At 36.1% G+C, this 25,781-nt stretch overlaps 1 protein-coding gene and 1 long non-coding RNA gene across 16 annotated transcripts in view; one reads left to right on the top strand and one right to left on the bottom strand.

Moving 5' to 3' along the window:
* The window catches only part of LOC105228004 (inositol polyphosphate-5-phosphatase A), a 151,815-nt gene that overhangs the window by 53,469 nt on the left and 72,565 nt on the right, over positions 1-25,781 (bottom strand). For 12 of the 14 annotated variants that reach the window (XM_049449974.1, XM_049449980.1, XM_049449970.1 and 9 more), the window contains one exon: positions 5,701-5,940. The exons of 1 other annotated variant lie outside the window; for it this stretch is intronic. In XM_049449974.1, coding sequence (XP_049305931.1) covers positions 5,701-5,940 — 240 coding nt within the window. Of the gene's footprint in view, positions 1-515; positions 1,319-5,700; positions 5,941-25,781 lie in introns of those variants that run through there. One more of the 14 variants, XR_007421893.1, reaches the window with a different exon arrangement.
* Positions 22,264-24,327, top strand: LOC125776772 (uncharacterized). 2 transcript variants are annotated; one of them, XR_007421913.1, is made up of 3 exons: positions 22,264-22,492; positions 23,745-23,951; positions 24,170-24,327. It is a non-coding gene; the product is annotated as an uncharacterized LOC125776772 (long non-coding RNA). The 2 variants fall into 2 exon arrangements; XR_007421912.1 differs by lacking the exon at positions 23,745-23,951.

Here is a 25,781-nt window from a genome sequence, read left to right on the forward strand (position 1 = left end):
ATGGTGAATATCTGGTCGGTTGTTGATTTTCCAGGTCTGAAGCCACACTGATAAGGTCCAATCAGTTTGTTGACGGTGGGCTTTAATCTTTCACACAATACGCTCGATAGAACCTTGTACGCGATGTTGAGGAGGCTAATCCCACGGTAGTTGGCGCAGATTGTGGGGTCTCCTTTTTTATGGATTGGGCATAGCACACTTAAATTCCAATCGTTGGGCATGCTCTCATCCGACCATATTTTGCAAAGAAGCTGATGCATGCTCCTTATCAGTTCTTCGCCGCCGTGTTTGAATAGCTCGGCCGGCAATCCGTCTGCCCCTGCCGCTTTGTTGTTCTTCAGGCGGGCAACTGCTATTCGAACTTCGTCATGGTCGGGCAATGGAACGTCTGCTCCATCGTCATCGATTGGGGTATCGGGTTCGCCTTCTCCTTGTGCTATGTGTTCATTGCCATTCAGCAGGCTGGAGAAGTGTTCCCTCCATAATCTAAGTATGCTCTGGGCATCGGTGGCTAGATCACCTTTGGGGGTTCTGCAGGAGTATGCTCCGGTCTTGAAACCTTCTGTAAGTCGCCGCATTTTTTCGTAGAATTTTCGAGCATTACCCCTGTCGGCCAGCTTATCAAGCTGTTCGTACTCACGCATTTCGGCCTCTTTCTTCTTCTGTCTGCAAATGCGTCTCGCTTCCCTCTTCAACTCTCGGTATCTATCCCATCCCGCACGTGTTGTGGTCGATCGTAACGTTGCGAGGTAGGCAGCCTGTTTTCTCTCCGCTGCGACACGGCACTCCTCATCGTACCAGCTGTTCTTTTGCACTTTCCGAAAACCAATGGTTTCGGTTGCAGCTGTACGTAAGGAGTTTGAAATGCCGTCCCACAGTTCCCTTATACCGAGTTGTTGACGAGTGCTCTCAGAGAGCAGGAGTGCAAGCCGAGTAGAAAATCGTTCGGCTGTCTGTTGTGATTGCAGCTTCTCGACGTCGAACCTTCCTTGTGTTTGTTGGCGTGCGTTTTTTGCTGCACAGAGGCGGGTGCGAATCTTGGCTGCAACAAGATAGTGGTCCGAGTCGATGTTAGGACCTCGGAGCGCACGCACATCTAAAACACTGGAGACGTGTCTTCCGTCTATCACAACATGATCGATCTGGTTGGTGGTTTTTCGATCCGGAGACAGCCAGGTAGCTTGATGTATCTTCTTATGCTGGAATCTAGTACTACAGATAACCATATTTCGGGCCCCGGCGAAGTCGATCAGCCTCAACCCATTTGGGGATGTTTCCTCGTGGAGGCTGAATTTACCGACCGTAGTGCCAAAGATACCTTCTTTGCCCATCCTGGCGTTGAAGTCGCCAAGCACGATTTTGACATCGTGGCGGGCGCATCTCTCATAAGTGCGCTCCAAGCACTCATAAAAAGCATCTTTGGTCACATCGTCCTTCTCTTCCGTCGGGGCGTGGGCGCAAATCAGCGATATGTTGAAGAACCTCGCTTTGATGCGGATTGTGGCTAGACGTTCATTCTCCGGAGTGAATGATAGTACTCGGCGACGGAGTCTCTCTCCCACCACGAATCCAACACCAAACTTGCGCTCCTTTATATGGCCACTGTAGTAAATGTCACAAGGACCTACTCGTCTCTGTCCTTGTCCCGTCCATCGCATTTCTTGGACGGCGGTGATGTCAGCCTTTATCTTTACGAGGACATCTACCAGCTGGGCAGCGGCACCTTCCCAATTAAGGGACCGGACATTCCAGGTGCATGCCCTCAATTCGTAGTCCTTATTTCGTTTTCCATGGTCGTCATCAAAAGGGGGGTCTCTCATCCGAGGCTGTGTTTGCTTTTTCATTGGGGGTGTTTTTTTACGTGGCGGGTCCCAAACCCAGCGCACACTCTATTAGTCACTCATTATTCCCGCTATACGTTGCAGAGGTTTGGACGATGACAACAGTTACGACGTTATGAGTTTTCGCGAGAAAGGTTCTGCGAAATATTTATGGTCCTTTGCGTGTTGGTCACGGCGAATATGGCATTCAATGGAACGATGAGCTGTATTAGATATACGACGACATTGACATAGTTCAGCGAATTAAAAGACAGCTGCTACGTTGGCTGGGTTATGTTGCCCGAATGGACGCAAACACTCCAGCTCTGAAAGTATTCAGCACAGTACCCGCCGGGGGAATCAGAGGAAGAGGAAGACATCCACTCCGTTGGAAGGACCAAGTGGAGACGGACCTGTTTTCGCTTGGAATATTCAATTGGCGCCACGTAGCGAAAAAAAGAAACGACTGGCGCGCTGTTGTTAACTCGGCTATAATCGCGTAAGCGGTGTCTATGCCAGTAAAGAAGAAGAGTTTAGAATTGTATTATTTTTCCTTTTTTTCACCTTTTGAGCTTGGCATTATTAAATATTAATGATAGGTGATCAGTTAGAATTTTTATTTCATTAGCTCCATACAAATATCTCCTTAATTTGTAAATAGATTATCCTATTTTCAAGAAATTCACTATGATGTTAATGAGAGACCTAGATATACATATAAACTATCGGTGCATCTTTAAAGATTTCCTCGTGATAAGCGGATGTTTTAATTGCAGTATCAGAAGTATCTTTTGTCAAAATAGAAGATTTATTGAAAGCTGAGAAAGAATTTCGGAATAAGCAAGCTTTTTTCGTATCTAAAAGATCTTAACTTCTCGTTTGTTAGTTGTTTTTTTTTTGATAATTTTCGCATAAGGTTAAATTTGGAAGTGGATTGATAACTTTTGCGACTGCTGTAAAAAAACGTTTAAGCTTTAAAACTTTTTCTTAAATAAAGTAAAGTATGTACACGAAAAAATTGGTCGCACCAATATCATTATAAAACTTGTGTTTAATTTCAAAAGAATTTATACAAATTTTAGTTGACAACACATTTATATGAATTTTAAATGTGAATAATCGCAATTTTGGCTTAACATCCTTCATAAGTGCTTCCACATAATCCTTACTGCAGTTTAATTTACAAACCAAAATGTTGGGAATTTGTAGACCTTTTTAGTTTCAAATGTTTGCTGCGTAAAACTGCTGCCCTAGAATTTGTTTATATATAGGTCTCTATTACAACGCAGTTAAAGTTACGCATAAAATTTACGAAGACGTTGTTTCGCCAAATTATGTTGATTATCATTCCAATTTTTTGTACTTTGGTAGACCAAGTATGCTCTGGGTAGCCAAAGAACATCCATCTGAAGACAAGCTGAAGTGAAAAGGCGAACCATTCCCCTAGGGTTGGAACCCACCACGTAATAAACGCACGAAAATTACACAAAAGCCTCGGAAGAGAAATACCCCTTTTGATGACGAGCATGGCAAACGTTTCCCTTATCCGGCATTTACTACAGTGGCCATATAAAGGAACGCAAACTCTGTGTGAGATTCATGGTGAGAAAGAGACTCCGTCGGCGAGTCTTGGTATTCACCCTGGTGGATGAACGGCTAGCAACAATCCGTATCAAAGCGAAGTTATGATATGCGCTCACGCCCTGGTAGAAGAGAAGAACGATATGGCCAAAGATGTCTTCTATGAGCGCTTAGAGCACGCCTGAGAGAGCTGACCCTGCCAAGATGTCAAAATCTTGCTTGGCGACTTTAACGCCAGATTGGGCAAAGAAGGTATCTTTGGCACAACGGTCGGTAAATTCGGCCTCCACGATGAAACATGAAATGGTTTGACGCTGATAGACTTCGCTCAAAATATGGTTATATGTTTAGAAGAATTCACCGTACGATGAGCAGTCGCAGATTTCTGTATAATTTAAAAAGGTGTTGCGTGTTTATGACTCATGTATACTCGACATGCCTCCTATAAGATGGGGTAAAATTTTACCCAGTAGAACTGCAAATTCAACAAATGAAATAAATTCATTATTTATTCATATTATTCAACTGATTACAATTGTGTTGCTATTGGACCTATGGACTCAGTTTGCCAATATTGTTAAAACACTAAAATGAATCCATTGAATTGTGTTGCGTAAATTGAAAGGTGAAATTTATATCATTGCGTCAACCTCCAGTTCCATTCTCAATTGGCCAAATCACAAACTGCACTATTTTATGATCAACAGTTACAACGCGAAAAATTATATGATCTTAATATCTTTTCCACTATTAAACGAACAAAAATAGATACGTATATTATAATCTTATGAAAGGAAGATATTATGGAACTGGAAGGCTTTACTTCTTGGATGTCTCTGTTGGCACAACAATTCGCTTAAACATGAAATTATACTTGCTCTTGCTTCTAATAAAGATGATGTCGTGAACTATCCACCGGAATTTTTTTACTCACCAGATTTGCCGCCTCAAAATTTTCAATTACAAATTTTGTAACGGCATACGATTGGTGATAACAATAACAATGAATAACGTAATGGAAGCGATCATATTGAAAGGGAAGTATAAAGGATAAGACGTTTCAATACCTCGTAGCCCAATAATTCGAGTTTAAACGACTACAATTTCCAGTATGGCTTGCTTTCGCTATGACTATAATAAGCAAAACTAAAATGAATTATAATAAATAATGTGACATTTTAATATTGATTTTTTATTGACTACTTAAAGAATTTTTTGTATTTTATTATTTGTACTAGCTGACCCGGCGTACTTCGCCCCGCCCAATTTTTATTTTTTTTTTGGAAGTCATAGACTCGTATAACTTTACCACAAATAATATAACAACGCATCAAACAACGCATTTTCATTTAATGTTTGTAGCGCCATCTACTGTAACATACCGCACTCAATACCGCTCTTAGCGCCACCAACTGGTGGATAGCTCTTTGCTAATAATAAACAAATAATTTGCAATAAATAAATAATGCGACTATAAGGAGAGTTATAAACTATCCTATCTTTCAAGTTGGACCAAACTGCACACAGTGTTAAAAATTTCATTAAAATCGGTTCAGTAGTTTAAGAGTCCATCGCAAACAAACAATGTGACACGTGATTTTTATATCTTAAGATAATTTGCAATAAATAAATAATGCGACTATAAGGAGAGTTATAAACTATCCTATTTTTCAAGTTGGACCAAACTGCACACAGTGTTAAAAATTTCATTAAAATCGGTTCAGTAGTTTAAGAGTCCATCGCAAACAAACAATGTGACACGTGATTTTTATATATTAAGATTTGTTGACATAATGTAACTGTTGACTTAATAGTTTTATTTTTTTATCTTACTAGCTGACCCGGCATCTAGAATAGCTGAATAAATATTAAAAACCTAAAAAAATTACTGCTCTACCAAAAAATTTGTGGAATCCATGCTAAAACATATGGAAGTAGTTATTGCCAATGGGCTATATGAAAAGTATTACTCGTAATTGACCTTTATTTTTGCTGTGAGATATATTTTAATACTTAAATTTGTTTGGTGTTCATTTAATAAAATAGCCATCAAGTCTGACTTTATGAAGCATAAATTAAATGAATATTAGATGCTGTGGATACTGTGGTATTATTGATTTTTGTAAAGTGTTTTTAGTTTTAAGTCAATAACGGTCCGTAAAACAACTTATTTCGACTATAGCATTGAAGACAAATTAGGAAAATATTATGCAACGATTTAATACCCGTTATAACTACAAATTTCGGAAATATGCAAGCCTAATATTAAAAATTTGCTTAGATTAAAATATTCGTTTACCTTGTGATCGCCCATACAAATATTATCTCCAATTAAATTATATGACGTATTTCTATTTATAGTTATTTCATTCATTTGAGCGCTCATCAAAACTCGATCACACCAAGATGGGCACCTTGTTGTCAAATATCTAGTCGGCAATTCAGGTGTCTCTTCATAGGGATACGATGGTGAAAACGTGATGTCATATTCGAAGAGTATACCTTTGCAAATTTCCAAATCCCGGTCATATTGTTTTAGCTAGAATTTAACAATAAAGTTTTGTCTTTTTATTAAGGGCAAATACGAAAAAATTAAGTACTAAATGAGTAAATTGAAAAATGGCCAAAAAAAAGTCGAAAACAATTCACTGACACCTTCATAAGTTCTGGATGCAAAACTGAAATAAATTAAAAACAAGAAAAAACGACAGTGCAACTGAAAATATAATACCCTTCACAAATTCCAAAGATTCCTTATAAGACTTATGTTATCTCATCAAAAGGAAAAGTTTCCGTATAATCACTTACATAGTTCCAAATTCTTGGGAAATTGCTATGTACGAGTATTTATGACTTTAATTAATAACTCATGCCAAATTTTGTGAAATTTTCGATACAAGCACTGTTCTAAATTGAAATATTGTATAAGGTATAATTCCCAATCTAAGTTTGCATACTCTACGCCTATGGGACAAATATCGCCTGATTGTACCGTTATTTCTTCTCTCCTTTGTTATTTGCATTCATCTATTGACATATGTATGCACATACATATTTATGTTAGCGGCGCTGACTGCTGCTTACTGTACATATGTATGCACTAAAGGGTTGCAAGAATTAATTCACGCTATGAATGCAACAGAGAATTTATGAATTCATCTCATAACTCGAGTTATGCGCCGACGCTGAGTTGGAATTATGTGAATGCAGATACAGAGAAGACATTGTGAGTTGCTGTTTATCGCTAGCAGGTAGACTCAGCTCATTCATCTCATAAACAAACCAACTCACACTCATATCATCAACCAGCAGTGAATGCAAAGCGTTAGCGTTCGCTTAGTAGTGGAATAGTGTGTGATCGTCACTTATTGTTATGTGAATTCATTGTTTCTCTCATTCTTTTAACAGAACACTGTGCACCCATAGTGTTCAGCTAAGCAAGCAAATAGAGAAGATAAACGGAAGGGTTTTCCCCAGAACATGTTTGCCTGCATTGTACTGGCCGTAGACGCTTAACCGAGACAGTTTATTAAATATTTAAATTCGTCATTTGTTTTGTGTATACTGTGACTGGAAATGAACGCGAATGTAACTAATAAAAATGTGATACTTTGGAACTAAATGTTGTATGTATTTTGTGACTTAAAAAGAGTTTTTTTTCAATTGTTCCAAAGGACAGGTTTTAGTTCTAAAATATTTTTATTTTTTATAATATTTTGTTGAATCTATTAATCCCTAAATAAACTTCATGAAAAATTGCAATAAAATTGAATATTGGAAACATTTTTTTATCCACATTCATATGCAATTATCTATGCGTATTTACATACATACTTCTTTCTAGTCGTGCAACTAGAATAACTCGAATTAACAGTTGTTAATTCACACGAACATCATTCACTCATCCAACATCCTTCTTGCACAGAATTAATTCACACCAACAGAATGAAATGCTTTGGTAGACCAATTCTACAAAGAGTGGGTCGTTACTTGTGAGAGTGCTATGAGTTGAGCGAACTCGTTGTTGTTCTCACTAATGAGACTCGGTCCTTATTTTACCCAAACATGAGAATTCATTTTTACGTTGTGTGAGTGAGTGCAAGTTGAAATTTTTGGACAGTGACTCAAAGTTTGTTTTTTGCGTATTCATGCAGCCCTTTAGTATGCACACCGCTAGCATATGCTCTATTCCCGAAATCATAATTAGTTTACATATTAAGTTCGAAATGGTCTTCATGAATTAGCGCAAGTCCGGGTACCGCGTTGGTTAGGCATGTTACCTCATGCATTTTGTGCCCTTCATGGCATGTCGAAGGCGTATGCTGCGGTTATCTACGTAAATAGTGCCGCACAAGGAGATTTGTTTAATATGGCTTTTGTTACTGCAAAAGCTAAGGTGGCACCTGTGAAAGATATTACCATACCACGCTCGGAATTTTGTGCTGCCCACCTGCTGGTAGTCACTCTACGTCATGTGCAAAAGGTGCTCCTTTTAAACAACGTCCTTTACACACTCTGCAGTGCAGTGCTAGTTTTAGTTTCAGTTTTGAAACAGTTCGATGGTAATCGAGTTGCATACATTATGGACCACACCAAGGTAGAATGTTGGCGATACATTCGCTCCGAGTACAATCCGGCCGATTGCGCAAGTCGCGGAATTACACCTGCAGGCCTTCTGCATCATGCGCTATGGTGGACAGGTCCACCTTCTCGTTATATATGCATCGACAACGAGAGCAACTCCAGGCATAGAGTCTGAAATGTCAACCGTTTCGTACTCTCATAACTACTCAGCAGGATCATCACCAATAGGGTGGGTCGATTCCGGAATTTTTTCGATTCGGTATTTCTAATAGTGCGGAAAAGTTGCCTTAGTACTTCCTGATTCCAATGCAACTTTTTGTTTTGAGATCGGATTGCATCTTCAACCCGAACCTCGGCCTTGAAATTTCGGAAATTCGCCTAAAATCGTGAAGTTGTCTACCTAGCACCTGAAATACGCATCTCATGGCAAAATATATAAAACAAAAGTTATTTGTCACGTCTTTTGCTACCGAAATGGTATATGTGATCATGGCCGTAGGACGAACCGTTCCCGAGATACGAGCGAAAAGGCGGCGCGCCACAGCGCAAGGTGAAAATCGGCTTGCGGCCACACTTCTTGACGTTGATTTCGCCGAGTGCTATCACTCACAGTCATTCACCTACGCCAAAGGACACGTTCGGATAGGTCTCCACAAAATATTTTTTCATCGAGTTCCTTCACTCTTGTCGGTGATTTCGCCGAGTTCTATCACTTACATTCATTTCCCTGCGCCATACGACACGTTCGGACTGGTCTCCACATAAATATTTTTTCATCGAGTTCCTTCACTCTTGTCGTTGATTTCGCCAGGTGCTATCACTCATATTCTCTCAACAAAACACAGAACTCAAAATGTCTGTATCTAAATTTAAATTTAGACAGAAATGTCCTGTGTTTGGCATATATCCGTACAATCTCTCTGAGTCCCAGTTACCTACTTACCAGGATGTTCTTTTGTGTTATCAGTTTGAAAGATTTGTCATAGGGCGACTCCGAGGCGACAACTATGAACCAAGGAGTAAAGAGGTTACAGAAATAGTTGCAAAAGAGGTTGAAAATACTTTCAAAAAGTCATCTATTCCGATAGTTTCACACACCAGAGTTGTACAAATGCTCACCACATACCATAAGAAATTTCTGACTCTTAAACAAATATTTTTAAGGAACCCAATAGGTTTGAGCTCTAAAAGAGACGATGTGGAACATCTAATTAGAAGTTGTCGGTGCTGATGGCACCAACACGAACACAGGTTGGAAAGGTGGAATCATTCGGAAACTAGAAGAAAGAATAGGTAGGCCATTACAGTGGGTTGTTTGTCTTCTACATTCCGTGCTCTTTTCGAACACATAGATGGTGTCTCAAAGAGTCCAAATACATTCTCTGGCGACATAGGTAAACTGCTCCCTTATTGTGAGAAGTTGCCTGTTGTCAAATTTGAAAGTTTTCCATCCTGCCAATTACCTTCTGAGGTTATTAATCCGACCCAACTTAGCACAGACCAAGCTTATCTCTATAAAATATCAGAAGCTGTTATTTCCGGTCAATGTTCCTCAGATTTAGCGTCGATGCATCCAGGTAACATGTGCAAATCTCGCTGGCTCACCTGTGCAAATAGAATTCTGAATACATTTCTACTGACAAACCAACAAAGGAAATAAAGATTTTGGTCAAGTACATACTTACAGTTTACTCACCTTTGTGGTTTTCAATAAGATTCAACAGTTCAATCAAAGATGGCTCGCGCCATCTCTATGCTGCAATTCAAAGGTCGAGATACTTACCCGCTAAACTGCGCAAGGTTGTCGATTCATCCATTCAACAGAATGCTTTCTTTGCTCTTCCATAAAACATTCTCCTTAGTATGATGACTGACGAACGGATAGAAGTCAGAAAGTTGGCCCTTGACCGTCTTCTGGCAGCCAGAGAAGCAGAGTCTGACACCATAAATGGAAGAGTTAGATGTAATAAAGTGCCAAAGCTGAATTTCAAAGCTAATACTTATTGCTTATGATTAACTGGAAGACTATTACCTTGACTGTTCCACCAGTTCTTTGTTCAGTTTCTAACGAAGAACTCATAAAAGGGCTGTCGGGAGACACTGCAGAGGTATGGAAATTTAGTGAATTCCCCTCTCACACCGTGACAGTCGAGAGAATCGTCAAACTGGTGACAGAGGCATCTTCTAAAGTTATTGGCCCCCAATCTCGTGATCTTTTTATACGCTCTACACTGAAATCTAGGCAACAAGTGCCAAAGTTTAGTACAAAATCTGATTTTATCAATAAATTTGACACAGATTCAGACTAAAACAAGCCTGACATATGGTTGGTTGGTTAGATTGGGCTTGGGAGGAACCCGAAGAGCAGCTACCTCCACGCGGTGGGTTCTGGGTGACCAATACAGGTTAGCTGAGAGCTGCAACAATTTTGACCTTGCGCTGTGGCGCCGCCGTGGTAAACGCCCCAAGGACCTACTCGCCTCAGTCCTTGTCCCGTATATCGCATTTCTTGGACGGCGGTGACGTCAACCTTCTCTAAAACGAGGACATCAACCAGCTGAGCAGCGGCACCTTCCAAATTAAAGAACCGGACATTCCAAATGCATGCCCTCAAATCGTAATCCTTAGTTCGTTTGCTATGGTTGACGAAGGGGGTCCCTCATCCAAGGCTGCTTGTGCACTTTCATTTGTGGTGTTTTTTAGCTGACGGATTCCAAACCCAGCGCACAACCCTGTGGAGGGGATGTTTCGCCTTCTCACTTTCGCTCGCCTTCAAACGGATGTTCTTAGGCTACCCAGAGGATACTTGGTCAAAGACCGGAAGTCGTGAGCTGCTTGAGCCATATGTAAAAGAATCGTTTCTGGCCACTCCCAAGTGACGATTTGTGGGCGTGGAGTGGTTCGATTGCTTAAATTTTTACTGAAGCTACAGCTTGCACATATATACAGTGGCGGACAAAAGTCTACATACACCCCCTGTTTTCTTCGATGTGAGAGTACAAAAAGGTTTTAGGAAAATGTATTTATACACCAATGTGTGAGATACTTGTATATGTATAATTGAAAATCAGGGACAATCCTTCTCTGACAACGGTATGTCTGTATATCAAAAGCGAATCAGGCTTCCCTTAGCACCTATTTACCTAATATAATATAAAATTTTTCGAACTTACGAGTAACTTTGTACCGCATATATCGGCCAATATGTGAATTATTCCAATGAAAATGAAAGGGCGTGTTTTATTCATAACAGTGTATTTTGTGCCTAAAATAGAAAATTTTAAACTAGCTCCATATACTTAACTACATATTAGCAGGATTTCCGAACATCCGGCTGATTTTGCTCCCTATGATTTTTTGCTATGGGGCATGTTAATGATATGTGGAATTGGGAAAAATAGATACTCGTACTAGTCCAACTTCATATAAATCTAAATCGAAATCTAAGCTAATTTATGGATAGGCACACCATATATAACTTATACATTGACTTACATACGTAAATTTTCGGCATGAGATATGTTAGGAAAAGCAAACTCATTATACATATTCCAAAATCCTGGTAATGGTTATATGGGGGCTAGGTCAGTTTTCGCCCAATTATGCATAAATGGCACAATGATATACTGTTTTGAGTCAAATGCGTTCGAAAGTTTTCTTTGAGATAACTCAAATATTGGCCAATATATCCAGCATAAAGTCAACAGGAAGTCGAAAATCTTTATATTCGGTATATGGAGGCTCAGGGAAGCATTGAACCGATTCCACCCATTTTGGATACACAGAAAAGGATTCTGTCTGAATTTCTATTGCATATCACACACAATGACCGACATTTTCGAACATAAGGTACTGTGGTCCACATATTCGGTATCTTTTGTCTTGGACAGTTTTGGTTGGATTTAAACAATTTTTAGACATAAGGTGGCATACACTGAAGGCAATATTCGTGCAAAGTTTAGTTTCATTATATTAATTGCTTCTTGAGTTGTGTACTGGAAAATAAAAGAATGAAGTGGAATTTAAAATTGTGCTATACATATGTGAAGTGCGCGTAGTTATTGTCTTATTTCACTAATTTTCACAATAGGAATATAAAAAGAATCCCACGTTCCAAATTATGTCCAAATCGGTTAATCGGGTCACGAGATATGCGATTTCACCAGAAAATTACAATTATATATCTTAATTTAGTCCTTAGTTATGGTTAGTATACTTTATAGGTTTTTGGCTAATGGCGAATTCAGGGCGTGGCAGAGGTCCGATCTACGAACAACTATATAGTCATCCGGATTCCAACTTTTCTCGTCATCCTAATCATTCATATTTACGTAACCCTATATCTATCCCGATTAGTTTTAGGGGATACGTACAACCGTTAGGTGAACAAAATTAGAATACTCTGTAGCAACTGGTTGCAAGAGTATAAAAATAATAAGACAGTCATTGATTACGTATGACACTGAATTTTTGTAACGTACATATATAGTACATACCCATTAAGGGCCGGGCCATACTCACTTCCCTAAAAAATTTTAACTGCAGCAACTTCTTGCAGGAAATAACGTAATATATTCTGGTTATATAAGCGTATATTCAGTGGCGGATTCAGAGGGGGGAAATTTTGATCGATCTGACACAGACATCAAATATAATATGAAAATATAATGGAAAATGTACCTCTACTTGGATCACCCGTTACATATATTATGCAGCACAAATCAAAAATTAAAACGGATTGAGAAGAGTAAACAAATGGATTCTTCGTCGCGCATTGCTACACAACCTTATACTGCAATAAGGTGATCATTTCGATTACCAGCTTGAAGAATCGGAGCGCGAAATTGACGAAATATTACTAGGTGCTCGTACCAGAAGAGATAGGACAACGAACAACCTTTGAACTATTAAACAATGCATACAGTCAATAATAAAAACAGTTCTCCATTTTTTCAAATTAAATTCAATTTCTTTACGTAAGTACATATAAAGTAATTTATATATAGTAAAACATACGTTTAAACAAAAAGTAACCAAAAGTAACTAAAAAGTTTCAAGTAGATCAGTTTCAATGCCAATCACTTTTTTTAAGTGCATACAATTGAAAAAAATGAACGATTTAAAACTTTAAGGGGGTATTCTAGTCTAGAAAATTAAAAAATATCGATTTTTTTTATATTTTCAAAGTTTGAATTGAAAAAAATGAACGATTTAAAACTTTAAGGGGGTATTCTAGTCTAGAAAATTAAAAAATATCGATTTTTTTTTTATATTTTCAAAGTTTAACTATTCAAGAATATGTGTTCAAGAGGATTTTTCAAAATTGAAATTATTTTCGGAGATATATGCATTTTTCTGACCCGGCATCCAAACTGGTTTAGCCGAAACGCGAAACTTTAAACGCGTTTTTCTCAAAACTGACTTTTTCGGAACGATACCCACGATTTCTCATGTTCTACTGGACCGATTTACTTAAAATTTTTATAGAGTCTTCTTTATAGGCTTGACTACTAGCCCCATCCCCAAATTTTTATTTTTATTATTTTTAAAAAATTCGAAATAGTCAGAAAAAGTGATCCAAAAAACTTTTTTTGGGCAGTCGCCAAATAAAAAAAAAAAATTTTACCCACTTTTCCGTAGTTGCGGCCAATGCGACATTATTCTAGATCAGCGTTGTCCACGGCCTATGCGCACAATAGCGCACGGACAGTGCCAGACACCTCACACCAACATGTTGCGACAAGTGTCTGTGAAAGCACGATTGTGCTACTGTATTCAACTTCGTAGGCAAGCAAAGAAGAATTTTGCGATCAGTTGACGCTAGAATAACCAACACAAGCATAACGTGCACACAGTCACGTTGGACAACACTGTTCTAGATTAATAATCTTTTTTTCTTTTTGGTTTCAAATAATTAGGAGGGTTGAAATCATGGGTATGGTCACGTGGAAATTTTTAGAGACCCCCCACTTAGTCAGCTCATAATATTTGACATTTTTTACTTTTTTTAGTTTTTAATTTTTTTCTTTACTCTTCTAAAATTAACAAATAACTAATAAAAAAACGGATAGTAAAACTATCAATTGCCCTTTTTACGTCACTTTAAAAATTACCTGAAATTCATGCTTCTTGACTGGAATAAAAAAGATAAACATTTCCAAATTTCAGAAACCACGGTTGAAGAAAGATAAAACATATTATTTATAAAAAAGGCGATAAATGACACTTTTTTGAATAAAACCAAATAAAAACAAATAGAAATTGTAATTCTTAATTTTTCTAAATTTGTTTCATTAAAATTGGACAAGTGGTTCGCGGGAAAACATCAAGATAAGGAAAAAATTTAAAAGGTCATAAAAAAAAACTGACACATACGAACGCCGAACCCTTTGAGGGTTTTACTATACTGACCTAGTACCATCACCCTGACTTGAAATTTCTCACCCCCCAGATTAGCTGTTGTACTGTGTTATGAGCTATTTAAAACTTACCGCATAACTAGGTATTATTCTGTGAAAAATTAATAAAAAATAAGTAAAAATATAACGAGTATTTTAGGAAAAAAATAAATTAAAAAACGGTCCTTGGAAATAATATATGTATGCGAAAATGCACATTATTGTGTTGTATAGTCAACAGTATTCGTAGCGTATGTGACGTTAGGAATTTTTTAGGTCATTCTTATGCAGTTTGAGTTACATTATTGGCATTAGTAAAGATCCCTAACTATTTTGAAAATGTAATAAAGCCTGCATATGTCCGATCCCGAGGATTCTGTTTGGATATAAATATGTACGTAGATCGTTGCGGACATATATCTCTAGTGCTACCAAGTACATTACGTCAGTGGCGGTAAGGTGAGATTTCATCTTTTATTTTACCAAAAATATTAAATTCGGATAAGTTGAAGAAAAGTTGCAGCTGTTCAAATATAAGTGAAAATGTGAAAAGTGAAAAATTTAATGGACCGAATTAATATCTGCGATTCTTTGCTGAAACGAAATTGAATCGAACCATTTCTGAAGCGAACGCTAACACGAAAAATGGATCAAATACGACAATAATGTGCGAAGAAAATCATGGGGAAGCTCAACAAATAATCGTAAAGCCCGAATTAACGCTCCGAAATGTCATACTGAGTGTTTGGTGGGATTAGAAAATAATCATCCACTATGAGCTGTTCAAGCCTGATTAAACAGTTAATTTTACATTTTACTGTCAACAACTGATAAGATTAATAGCGAGATTCTGTAATCAGTCTCTAGTCTCTATTTGAGACATTTTGAGGTAAAGTCAAAATTTGTGACTGGTTACTATTCACTAAACTGTCTCTAGCGCTAGTCTCAAATATTGCCTCAAATTTGAGATCTGATAGTTAGCAGGTCACAAAACTAAAAAAACTCTTGTCTGCCATTTTGATAGATATTAACCGATTGTCGTTTTTTTATATTTTGTAAGCAACTCAAACATGAGAAGATTAAAAATAAATCAATTTCGTCAATATTATTAAACAAAGTCAACATATATTTTTATTTTTATTGATTAGGTTTATTAATTTGTTATAGAAAATTTAAGATTTGTTATCGACATATTTATTTTCATTCAAGTGTAAAAACATCTCTGTATAATGAAATATAATAGATTTTGTGACTGTCACTTACAGAATAGCAAAATCGTTTCAAGTCTCAAAAATTGTCTCTAACTTAAAATCTCAAATTTAGAGACTTGAGACTGTATCACAGTACAGAATCGCACGGTAAAACAAGCAATCACAAAAAAATGGCCAGAACCCATCAACCGAAAGGGCTTCGATTTCCATCAGGACAACGCTAGATCACACACATCTTTGATCACTCGGCAAAAACTGAGAGAGCTTGGCTGGGAAGTTTTGATGCGTCCACTATATTGCCCTGAGCTGGCACCATCGGACTACCATGTGTTTCGGTCAATGCAGAAGTCCCGTAAGGGGGAGCCTGATTTAGAAGCTTCAAAAACTCGATTTTTTTTGCTTAAATCCCTTTAAAAATAATCTAAGAATATGTCCTCAAAGTTTTAAATGAGAATTTTAAATATTTTTGAAGCTAGAAGGAAAATAGTGACCGAGCGTCTAGCAGATATATGAGCGGTTGGTCAGAAAGTGAAAACTTTGACGCGCGATTTCTCGGTTTTTTACGACTTTTCTTAATTGGCGGGCAGGATAGAAACTAAACTTAACTTTGTATGGAATTGGGGCAAAGTTTAATATCTTTGGCATTAAATTAAAAAAAAACTAAGAAATGTCAAGTTTGAACATATTTTTAAACAACATAAAGTAAAATTTTTTTGGTCAAAAACCACTTTTTTTCAATTCAATTAGCATTAAAGTTCATCTTAAATATAAAAAAAAAATAAGTTGAAGTTTGATAAAAAATACGAAGACTTTTCGTAATACCAATATACATATATACATATCTACAGATTGAACAATAATAAGTATCTGGGGACTTAAATAGCTATGGTCCGCTTTCAATAAGCTTTATATATATTCATTGTGCTTGATTTATATACTGCAAAGTGTAATATCGAATTTTAAATTGTGGTATAGGTGTGAGAAGTACTTATTTTGATTTGCCCCATTTCCTCAATGTAACATAAAAGAATGTTACGTGCAAAATTTAGTAAAATTGGTTCAGTAGTTTTTGTCACACATACTACAAGGTGTGTTCCAAAGTAAACAGGACCAGAACAAATGGTAAAATCAATTTATTTTATTCAAAATAGTCTCTTTCTGCTTCAATACAGCTTTTTGCACGGTCCAAAAGTATGTCGAACGATTGTTTTAGCTCGTTGGCCGGTATGGCCGCCAGTATGCCGGTGCAAGCCTTTTAAATGGCCTCTATGTCTGCATAACGTTTTCCTTTCATGGGCAAATGCATATTTCCGAAAAAAAAGAAGTCGCAGGGTGCCATATGAAGTGAATACGGGGAGTGGTTAATGGTTAAAATGTGATTTTTGGTCAAATAATCGGTCACATGATGTCCTTCGAATGTTGGATTCTGAGTAATTTTTGGTCGTCAGTCAATTTTTTGCGGAACAAACCGTGCACTTACTTTTCGTAAGCCCTAATGTTCGGCCAAAATGCGAGAAGTTGATGTTTTGGAAATGTTCAATTCCATCTCCATGAATTTCAATGATGATTTCGGCTAATTTTACAATCAGATGGGAACCACGCCCAAATATCATCGCAAAATATTTTTTATTACAGTAGACATACACTTTTCTTTAACACTAAGACTGAGCTATTGGACATATTAAAAAATGTAATGAAACCAAAAGTAGTAGACGCTATAAAAATAGACGAACAATTATTAATTTACGTCGAAAATTACATTATCAATGCATTTCCCAATGCCTCTATCGTTCTAACTCATAACATGGTTGACGACATAACCGACATCGAACAACAAAAATAAATCATAAATGACACACATAGACGTGCACACAGAACATACAAAAATAATGCACAGGAAATTTCCTAAAATATTACTGGCCAAACATACGTAACGCTTGTAAAAAAGAAGTACAAGACAGTGAAATATGTCTCACAAACAAATACGAACGCCGACCAAACAAACAACCAATTGGTTCCGCACCAACGCCAAACAAAGTAGGCGAATACCTACATACACTTATATCGGTATTCTGCGTGAGACTGTCTGTCTCTAATAGTGACTATAGTAATTTAGTGATTCTGTTAGTCAGGAGTCTCATTTTGGTATTCTGGCAGTTACAGTATAGTAGTATACTGTAAAGTAGTATACTCTATTTGCCAGAATACCAAAATGAGACTCCTGACTAACAGAATCACTAAATTACTATAGTCACTATTAGAGACATGAGACAATCGTCTCACGCAGAATACCGACATTAGACTTATTCTACATGAGCGATAACATATACATTAGCTCAAGGGACAAATACTCAAAATTTTGCTACCTTATGCAAGGCATACATGCACCAATTATTGTATCAACTTCAACGAATTGAACAACTGATTGGTACGTTTATGAGGCAGTTGTATGAGTTGAATCAACTGGTTGGATGCAAAACAAAATTTTTTGGTATTTTGTGAAGTTGGTTGTGTTAGTTGGATAGTGTTTGGGTTAGTCGTGTGATTTCAAACGATTTCGCCATTTTATTTCGACTGTCGAAGAGAGCGCGTCATATGTAATAAGTAAAGCAACAACGTCCGAGCTCATGTTTAAGCAACGAAGTGAATATTCAAAATGAAGTTGGCCTCAAAATTGTATTAAAAGTTGTGTCGTGTGTAGCGACAAGGGCAATTTCTAGCCCAACTCAATCAACCAACTAATTGATGTGTGTATGCCTTGCATTAGACAAATACCTTCAAGGAAAGATACATACAAACAGCGTTTGAAAAACTACGCTACTCCCGTAGCATTTCATTTTACTCTTGGTACCGCTCTCACTTTGTCGGGAGCCACAGCATAGCCTTAGCATAACAATGTAAACGAAGAGCTCTACTCTGCTCCAAGTTTTGTTAGGTAAAAAACTATAGCTGGAGCGGGAGCAAAAAATTAAATTCTGCGCTATGCTCTGGTGTAGCGGTAGCAAACAATTGGGAACGGTAGCACAGCAGAGCTAATGAAAATTTTCATGTGCTAGAACTCCCGGATGTGTTTGTTGTTTTTTTTCTTTTTTTTTGCTATTTTCTGCCATAGCATTTGAATTAATTGAATAATTCAAACAAAATTTACATTAATAATAATTTGGCACTTGTTGCGTCAAGTGACTTTATAAATCTAAAATCAAATATTTTAAGTAATAATATTAATAAAGTTAATTAGATAATAATTGAATAAATTATATATATTTACCATTTTTATATTACCATTTTATATTACCATTTTTATGTTACCAAAAACATCATCTATTCCAAATGTATTACAATACTCAATTCTATGAATTTTCGAAATTAATTTTAACTACATTACTTTCCTCTTTTGTATATACATTAGGGTGTTTTTTTTGTGAACTATTAATTTTTTTCAGTCCCGTCACGAAATTTCCTTGGAAATACCATACAAAAACTTCCTTGAAATGTTTAGCCCTAAATATTAACATTAAAAACTGGACCAAGGCATGTAAAAATTGTCCATAGAAAATACACGACAATCCTGATTTTTTATCTTTAAATTCCTTCTTCACATTTCGTGCGAATGCGAATTTCTTGGAAAAATCAAGTTTAGAGCCCCGTAATACCTCGCCGGTGTGAGTTTCGACTTTGTTGCAGTGGGCACTTTTGTAGAGCGAACAATTCTGAGAAACATGCGTCTAAAGTCAAGCGATGCCTTAAAATACCTCTGATCTGTAGGAATTTAAAGATAAAAAATCAGGACTGTCGTGTATTTTCTATGGACAATTTTTACATGCCTTGGTCCAGTTTTTAATGTTAATATTTAGGGCCAAACATTTCAAGGAAGTTTTTGTATGATATTTCCAAGGAAATTTCGTGACGGGACTGAAAAAAATTAATAGTTACAAAAAAAAACAAAAAAAATTAAAAATTAATTTCGAAAATTCATAGAATTGAGCATTGTAATACATTTGGAATAGATGACGTTTTTGGCAATATAAAAATGGTAATATAAAATGGTAATATAAAAATGGTAAATATATATAATTTATTCAATTATTATCTAATTGACTTTATTAATATATTTCTTAAAATATTTGATTTTAGATTTATAAAGTCACTTGACGCAACAAGTGCCAAAATGATTTGCATAACATTTTTTTGTTTGAATTATTCAATTAATTCGAATGTTATGACAGAAAATAGCAACAAAAAAAAAACAACAACAAACACATGCGGGAGTTGTAGCACATGAAAATTTTCATTAGCTCTGCTGTGCTACCGCTCCCAATTTTTTGCTACCGCTACGCCAGAGCATAGCGCAGAATTTAATTTTTTGCTCCCGCTCCAGCTATAGTTTTTTACCTAACAAAACTCGGAGCAGAGTAGAGCACTTCTTTTACATTGTTATGCTAAGGCTATGCTGTGGCTCCCGGAAAAGTAAGAGCGGTAGCGATAGCATAGCAATAATTCCAGAAATTTTGCAGCTACGGAGTAGTAAATGAGAACCCCGCATACAAATACGTCGACGAGATTCATTCAGAAATATACCCAAACGCAAAATTTTTAATGACTGATAACGATCTATCGTTTACAAGCATATGTATGTGCACAATAAATTTACAAATGATTACAAATAACGCACACAAAAACGCCAGCGTTCCATTCTACTACAAATGGACAAGTTGAGCGTACGCACAGTACAATTATTGAAATCGCGAAAGTTTTAGCTGACCAGAATAATTCAGCACCGGAAGACCAAATTTTTGAAGCTGTTCGGTAGTACAACAAAACCATACATTCCGTCCCCAACGAGAAACCCGAGGACGTGTTTTATAATAAAAGGGGTTATCCCGACATTCAAAAACGAATACAACAAAACCAGGAAAGAGTCTTGCGTCATCATAATCGCAATCGAAAGCGGCTGAACTATAAACCAGGTGACATAATATTGTTACAAAAGTATTAAGTTTGGTATTAGTATTGCTATATGCATCCCTTATTATAAACATTGGGCGCCGCGTTTGTCTACTTAAACAATAGCTGCATTTGGCGCCGTATAGCATTATGTTCTTATAATTGCCAGACGTAATATTCTAGAAGGCATCAGCAAGAAGTGCGTGGCTATATAAGCCGTGGCAGCGCCAACGTAATCATCCAGTGCTAAGAGTAAACGGCTATACTGTAGACAAATTGCGTAATAAAGAGATTTTGTTGAATTAAACGGTTTTTGGTTTTATTTGTCAATCCAGAGGTACGAACCTAGTAAAGTAAACTAGCAAGTAGTAAAATCGCAACAATATTTTCCAAGATGTGCAGGCGTAATAAGAACGTAAGAAAATACGCGAAGCACGTTGTAAAAAAAGATAGCGGAAAGACTGTAACGACTAATAAAGGACGGATTATCCATACGGACAACATAAAAGTAAAGGCATGAACGGAAGTTTTTTTTTTACTTTTCCCCATCGCATTATGCGACAATATAATAGATTTAATTAACAAAAAATATGTTCTCGTAGAAACTGACCCCGTATACATATATAAAAATAGTTCCTTTCTATATCATATTTCAAATTTATCAAAAATACTTGCGCCCCATGAAGACATAATGAGATCTTCTTATAATTCAGAAAAACAGCCCGAATCAAAAATATAAAATTAATAATATAGAAACATTAAAAAATCAACCTATGCCAAATATATATAGGCTCAAAAGATCTCTTAAGTTTCTTGGTTCTGTACTTAAATTTATAACTGGTACACCAGATCATGACGACCTTATCGAAATAAAAACTTCAATTAATATGCTAATATAAAATAATAAGAAACCAAAGAACATTGATTCGGAGTTTGAAAGAATTCTTGAAACACTCGATCCTAAATCAATAAATGAGAATTTAATAATAGGAGAAATTTATAACGAATTACAAACAATAACTAATACTATTAATAGGAAAAAAATTTTTACTCTGACACACTTAATCTGAATGATGTGCAAAAATTAATAAACCATGAATAGTTGGATCTTCCACTAATAAATATATTGGAATATTCTGATATCCATATTTGTTATTTAGAACAGACTATAATTACAATTTACAAATACCCAATACTCGAACCTAAATGTAAATTATTTAATGTATACCCCTTAGCTCATAAGCATGGTAAAATTGTTCTAGATCCTAAGATAGCAAAATGTAATAATTATCAAAAAGTTTCAAAATGCAAGAATTTGTTCAGCAATTTTATTTGTAAATCAGAATCCTCTGATAATTGCACTATCAATAAACTAAATGATAATCCAGCAAAATGAATCGTCTTCAACAACAACAATTTGTAGCAGCATAGCGTCGACGCTCCGTTTTTAAGAAGGAGGGGAGTTAGCGACGCTGAAGATAACTTAAGTAAATTTTACACTTAACCTAAACAAACAATAAAATTCCTGCATTATAAACACAACAGACAGAATTCCATAACGAAAAACTGATAAGCAAAACAAAACTACATATCTCTGTTCTAGCAAGATAACGGATATCGAATTACAACAAAGAAGTTGTATGCAGATAACAGCAGCTGCCTTCCATAAGTATAAATAGCATTAAGATTATAAAATGTAGTCAGTAAGAAATTGTGAATAAAAAAGGCAACACGAAAATAAGTGTACTGCCCAAATATATATAATTTCTTTTACTCGCGACAAACAACAGTTTGTTAACTCGCGCGTGTGCCTTGAGTCTTGACTCGTAAGAAAGAAAAAAACGAAGTGAAGGCGGCTGGAGTTGTCCGTCCCTTTTGTGAAAGTTGTTGTGTTCTGGTTGGTAGTGTGGTGTCATATTTGAGTGTATTGGTGTGAGGTGTAGTGATGTGGAAGGTGAGTGGTGAGTGTGGTGTGTTGTTCGTTTATGATGATTTTATCTGCCAATGTGGGGTGTTGAAATGTGATGTAGCTGTGTTTCATGACGTTGTAGGCTGAGAGTCATTTAGACACAATAATTCTATTAATTTATTTTTTATCCACAAATTGTTCATTTTATGCAGTCTTTTATGTCCTTTTAAATTTTCTAGTAATACACAGTAAATAAAAAAAATTATTTAAATAAAAACCTCAATAATTCGGTGTTCAAAATAATAGGAGTGCATCATAAAATTCAATGAAACTAATAATAAATTAAAAAATTGGAAATTATGACTAATATGTAAGTTAGTTTAGTTAATATTTAGCCATTTTTTATTACTGCAGCACATCTGCGGGACATGGGATCGATCAGATTACGACACCTTTTTAGCGGGATTTGCTGCCATGCCTCGTGGACTGTGCTCCATAATTCCCTTGTATTTGAAGGTCTACGATCAGCGACACCTTTTTTAATATCTGCCCATAAATTTTCTATAGAATTAAGATCAGGTGACTGAGCAGGCCACGACATAATCTCAACTTTATTGACCCGAAGCCATTCGTTTGCAGATTTACTTGTATGTTTCAGGTCGTTATCTTGCTGAAACATTAATGACACATTCCATTCCGCGTATGGCAGCATAACTTTTTTCAATATATCCACATACACGTACTAATCCATGGTTTCTTCGATCAGATGGATTGGTGCCACGCCGTTGTACCAGAAACTTTCCCACTATGAATCACCATGATTTACCGTCTTAAGAGTGTATTGCGGATAATATTCCGTATTTGGTGGACAACGGATATACTGCCTAGACCCTGTGCCACCAAATAAAACTATCTTACATTCCTTTGTCCACAAAATATTTTTCCGGTTGCCAGTTACCATGTTTCTTGGCGAATAGGAGCCGTGCTCTTATTATGTTTTTTTGTCAACAATAAAACTTTTCGCGGACTCCGCGCCAATAAATTATGTTCCGATAAACGTCTACGAACTGTTACGTCATTAACATCAACATCTAGACGCTTCTTTTTTCCTCTAGACGATGTTTTGGGATCTTTTTTAGACGACTGAAGTATGCGTCGATCGATTTCTTTAGCAGGTTTGCGTTTTCGTACACGTGCTTCGGCTTTATTTTTGTAGTTTTATACAGATTTTGTTTAAGGGGCTATACCAGTGTGACACTTTCAAAAAAATAAATTTTTTTATTTGCTTTTTCGATAGAATATATTTCCGTAAATATCCTGTGAAATCGGGAAGGTCGTATCTTGAATAGTTTTCGGATGGCAGCGTTCTAAAGAGCGACCGCTCGTAGGTACAAACATACATAAGTGAAACTTTAAACGCGTTTTTCTCGAAACGCAATTTTTCAAAATTGCTGATATCATAACTCAACGACAAATTGACCGATCGACTTCAAATTAAAACTGAGTATTTTTGAATACATTTACTATATAATGGACTACGATCGTTTTGATTGATTGAAAATTGTCAATTTCGCATTAAAAAAACGACCTTTTTTTCCTAAAAAACGATTTTTTTTTCAAAATTACGTCATTTTGTTAATTTTGATATTTTTCAAAGATCGCAGTTCATTGTATAGGAAATATCTTTAAGTTTAATAAACTTTTCAATTTTTTTTGTTTCAGCTACTCATTCGGCCGGAATCATGCCAGCAGTTGGGGCACTTTTTTTTGGCACCTCCGAAGACAGCCCATAACTACTTTATTTTTCAACATTTTTGTAAAAAAAAATCTTAAAATATAGCTGAAAATATACCTTATAACGATCAAAGAAGTTCAAAATATTCAATCGCGTAATTTCTCTTAAAGAAATTCACGAAAATCGCCCAATTTTTCATGTGTCACACCGTTGTAACATTTTATTTTGAATTACTAATATATTTTCCTTATACACTCAGCGAAAAAAAAGTGAGTGTGCTTATGACCGCACGACTGAAGCGAAACTTCTTTCGCTCTATCTATATGTATATATATATGAATGTGTGTGTGCAATATATACATGTATGCACATATACATACATATATTAATTTCCTACAAATTTTTAAATTTATTTTATGTTTTAATTAGTAAATTAATATTTTTGCATAGATCTTTTATTTTTTTTCATTGTTTTATTCGTTATTTTCATTATTGGGTACATCAGTAATTACTGTGGTTGATTGTAAAACCGAGACAATAGGCTTATGATACGAGAAATTCGATACATATATTTTAGAATTAAAATTACACAGAAATCTAGAAAAAACTGCATCGATTGTTGTTCCATGGTTTGTAGTTGGCTCATTACGGTCATTATTCATTTGTAATTCTAATTTATCTCGTAGAAAGTTTATCAAGAGTTGTCCATCTTCGGATGCGAAAGTGATATTGAAATCTCCTGCTAAGATTAGTGGCAACGTATGATAGTTTTCTCCTAGTTCTTCAGAACCTAAGCGACCATAAATCATAAGTCTTCTGTATATAAACTTTATGATATTATTAACTGTGTTATTGGGCGAAATGTAAACAACTACCATTATGATGTTTGTTCCATCGTCCAAAACACAATGAGCAGCACATATATCACCAATTGATGACTGACCAATATCAACTTCACGAATATGTCGTAATAGAATGTCCATGTTCGAAGTTACTATATTCGAGGTATCATTCGATTTCTGATAAATTGCCACTCCTGCTGATCTAACATTTTTACGCTTTAATTTCGCAATACAATCAAAATTCGGGATGTCAATATTTTCATCGTCATTTGACCAGGTTTCTGATAAAAACAGGATTTTGCTGGAATCAATTGCGGGATCGCTCAAGTCCTATACGTGTTTTCTGAGACTTTGGCAATTAAAAGTAACCATGGACAACTTTTTTCTGTCATTCATAAAATCGAGAATCGGTCTACCTATTGTTGACAATGTGTTCAACGATAATCGGTGAAATTCATCTTGTAAAGATATGATCGATGTATCATTTTTTCGCCCATGATAAAATCTATAATCATTGTCTTTTGGTACTATGTAGAGTCCGTCAATACTGGTAACTCGTGATAGAGCAACATTTTCACTTTCGCTCAGTGATTGGACTTAAATAGAAACTTTTTCGTATGAGCTGATTCAAGGAAAAAGTGAGTTTTGTAGTTCCTGGTATGTATCAGAGAACTGCAAAGCTCACTTTTTCCTTGAATCAGCTCATACGAAAAAGTTTCTATTTAAGTCCAATCACTGAGCGAAAGTGAAAATGTTG

This window comes from Bactrocera dorsalis, chromosome 2 (genome assembly GCF_023373825.1).
Source record: "Bactrocera dorsalis isolate Fly_Bdor chromosome 2, ASM2337382v1, whole genome shotgun sequence".
Classification (NCBI taxonomy): Eukaryota; Metazoa; Arthropoda; class Insecta; order Diptera; family Tephritidae; genus Bactrocera; species Bactrocera dorsalis.